A 2,097-nucleotide genomic window follows, 5' to 3' on the forward strand; every position below is an offset into this window, starting at 1 on the left:
GTAACGCTGCTGCGTGAGCATGATGCTGCGGTTGCGGCGGTCCTGGACGATCTCCATGCCGAGGTAGTAGCGCGCCTCTCCAAGGTCTCGTACTGCGAAGCAACCAGCTATGGCCGCCTTGGCGGCCGCAACCAACTGCAGGTTGTCTGCCGCCACCAGCATGTCGTCAACGTGCATGAGCACATAGATTGAGCCGTCGGACCCATGCTTGACGAATAGCGCGGGGTCGGACAAAGACGGCTCATAGCCTAGTTTGCCCAACTCCGCCGCCAGTTTCTCGCACCAGCAACGTGGGGCTTGCTTGAGGCCATAGACGGACTTTAACAGCCGGCACGCCTGCGTCGGGTCGCCGTTGCTGTAACCTGGTGGCTGTCGCATCCACAGCTCCTCTGCCAGGTCGCCGTTCAAGAAAGCCGTTTTGACGTCCATCTGATGGACCATCATACCCCTGGCCGCTGCCACAGCTAGAAGTGACCGCAGGGAGGCTGCACGCGCGGTGGGCGCAAACAGCTCTCCATAGTCTATGCCCGCTCGCTGTTCAAAGCCCTTCACCACCAAGCGCGACTTATAGCGTACCTCACTGCCAGGCTCCTGTTTGATCTTGTAAACCCAGCGGCAGTCCAGGATGCGTGCACCGGGCGGCGGCGTGCCCAACTCCCATGTCTTGTTGGAAAGCTGCGACAGGATCTCGTCATCCATCGAAGTCTTCCACTTGTCAGCTAGCGGACTCACCACCGCTTCTTCATAACTGCGCGGCTCCTGCACCGTGCTGTTGCCTCCGCCGTCCGCACTGCCGTCGGGCACGTTAAACTCAGCACAATCGGTGCTACCCGACGCTTTGTTAAGCAGTGGTGGACTACCCAAATCTCCGCCGCCGCTGCTGCTGTTGTTGGCTGGGCAGACCGGGGCCAGCGGCGGGTGTAGTGGTTGCCAGACTGCGTGTGTTGGGGCGGAAGGGGGGTGCTGGGTTCACTGGGGGCGGGACATAAACTGGAGGCAGCGGTGTGGCGGGCTGTGTAGAGCCGCCGACAGGGTCGCTGCCGCCAGGATGGGCAGGGCTGGTGCCGAAGGGGGTGCCCGCCCGTTGAGACGCCAGGCCGCAGTGGTCATCGTCGAAGGTGACGTCGCTGCTAACAGTCACCTTACAGTCGACGAGGACGCGGTGGGCGGCCGTGCCGCGGTCCGGTCCAAGGTAGGTTCCCGCCTCCATGCGGGGACCAAGCTTATCCTGCAGTTTACCGTTCGGTTGGCCTCCGCCGGTGTGACTGCTGGCGGTGCTGCCACCGCGAGTGCTGGGGGCGCCGGCAGCACTTCCTCCAGGGCTGCTACCTCCGCCGGCTCTGCCTTCCGTGGCGCCGAGCGCGTTGACGGTGCGTTTGGTCGGCGCCAGCAGGTCCACGTCCATGACGTAATGCCCGCGCTCGCTCCACGTGGCGATAGACGAACTGCTGTGCGGGAGGCCTACGTGCGAGAACCGGCTGCCCGCCTTGTCCGTGCCGAACGTGACTGAGCAGCCGCGCGTCACGAGAAGGTCGACAGACATGAGCGTTAGTCCCGAGCTGGGGACATGGAGCACGTTGCGTAGCCAGACGGATTCTCCATCGCGCGTCCGTAGGAGCAGCTGCCCTGTTCCCATGACGTCGGCTAGCTGGTTGTTCCCCAACTTGATTTGCTTGGGTGCACCGGCAGGAATGTAATCATGCAACAGCGAGCGGTCACCTGTAAGGTGGTAAGGCGAACCAGAGTCTAGGACAACACGTGAACTGCTACCACTGCCATCAACGACCAGCACCGTGGCACGGTTCTGGCGTGAGCTCCTTCCACCGCCGCCGCCGCCACTGCTTCTGCCAGCAGTGTCGCTGCCGCTGCGGCGGCCGTTGCCGCATCTAACACGGCTGCGTTCACGCGTCCTGTCGCCCCCGCTGTTATTGCCGCTGCTGGTGCCTCCGCCGCCACCATCACGATGGCGGTTGCTGCTGCCACTGCTGCCGGCGCCGGTACTACGTGGCTGCTCAAACGCATTGCTGCGGTAGAGACCTACGGACTCGTCCGCCAGCTTAAAGGGGCACTCGCGGACATAGTGCCCAGGCTGTCCAC

General features: G+C 63.4%; 1 protein-coding gene across 1 annotated transcript in view; it reads right to left on the reverse strand.

The window, feature by feature from the left end:
- Positions 1 to 2,097, reverse strand: part of VOLCADRAFT_105476 (uncharacterized protein) — a gene marked incomplete at its 5' end in the record, with an annotated part of 19,130 nt that overhangs the window by 14,507 nt on the left and 2,526 nt on the right. Inside the window, one exon of the mRNA XM_002952371.1 lies at positions 1,240 to 1,448. Within this exon, the coding sequence (XP_002952417.1) occupies positions 1,240 to 1,448 (209 nt within the window). The remainder of the gene's footprint in view (positions 1 to 1,239; positions 1,449 to 2,097) is intronic.

The sequence above is a fragment of the Volvox carteri genome, assembly GCF_000143455.1.
Source record: "Volvox carteri f. nagariensis unplaced genomic scaffold VOLCAscaffold_29, whole genome shotgun sequence".
NCBI classification, from domain to species: Eukaryota; Viridiplantae; Chlorophyta; class Chlorophyceae; order Chlamydomonadales; family Volvocaceae; genus Volvox; species Volvox carteri.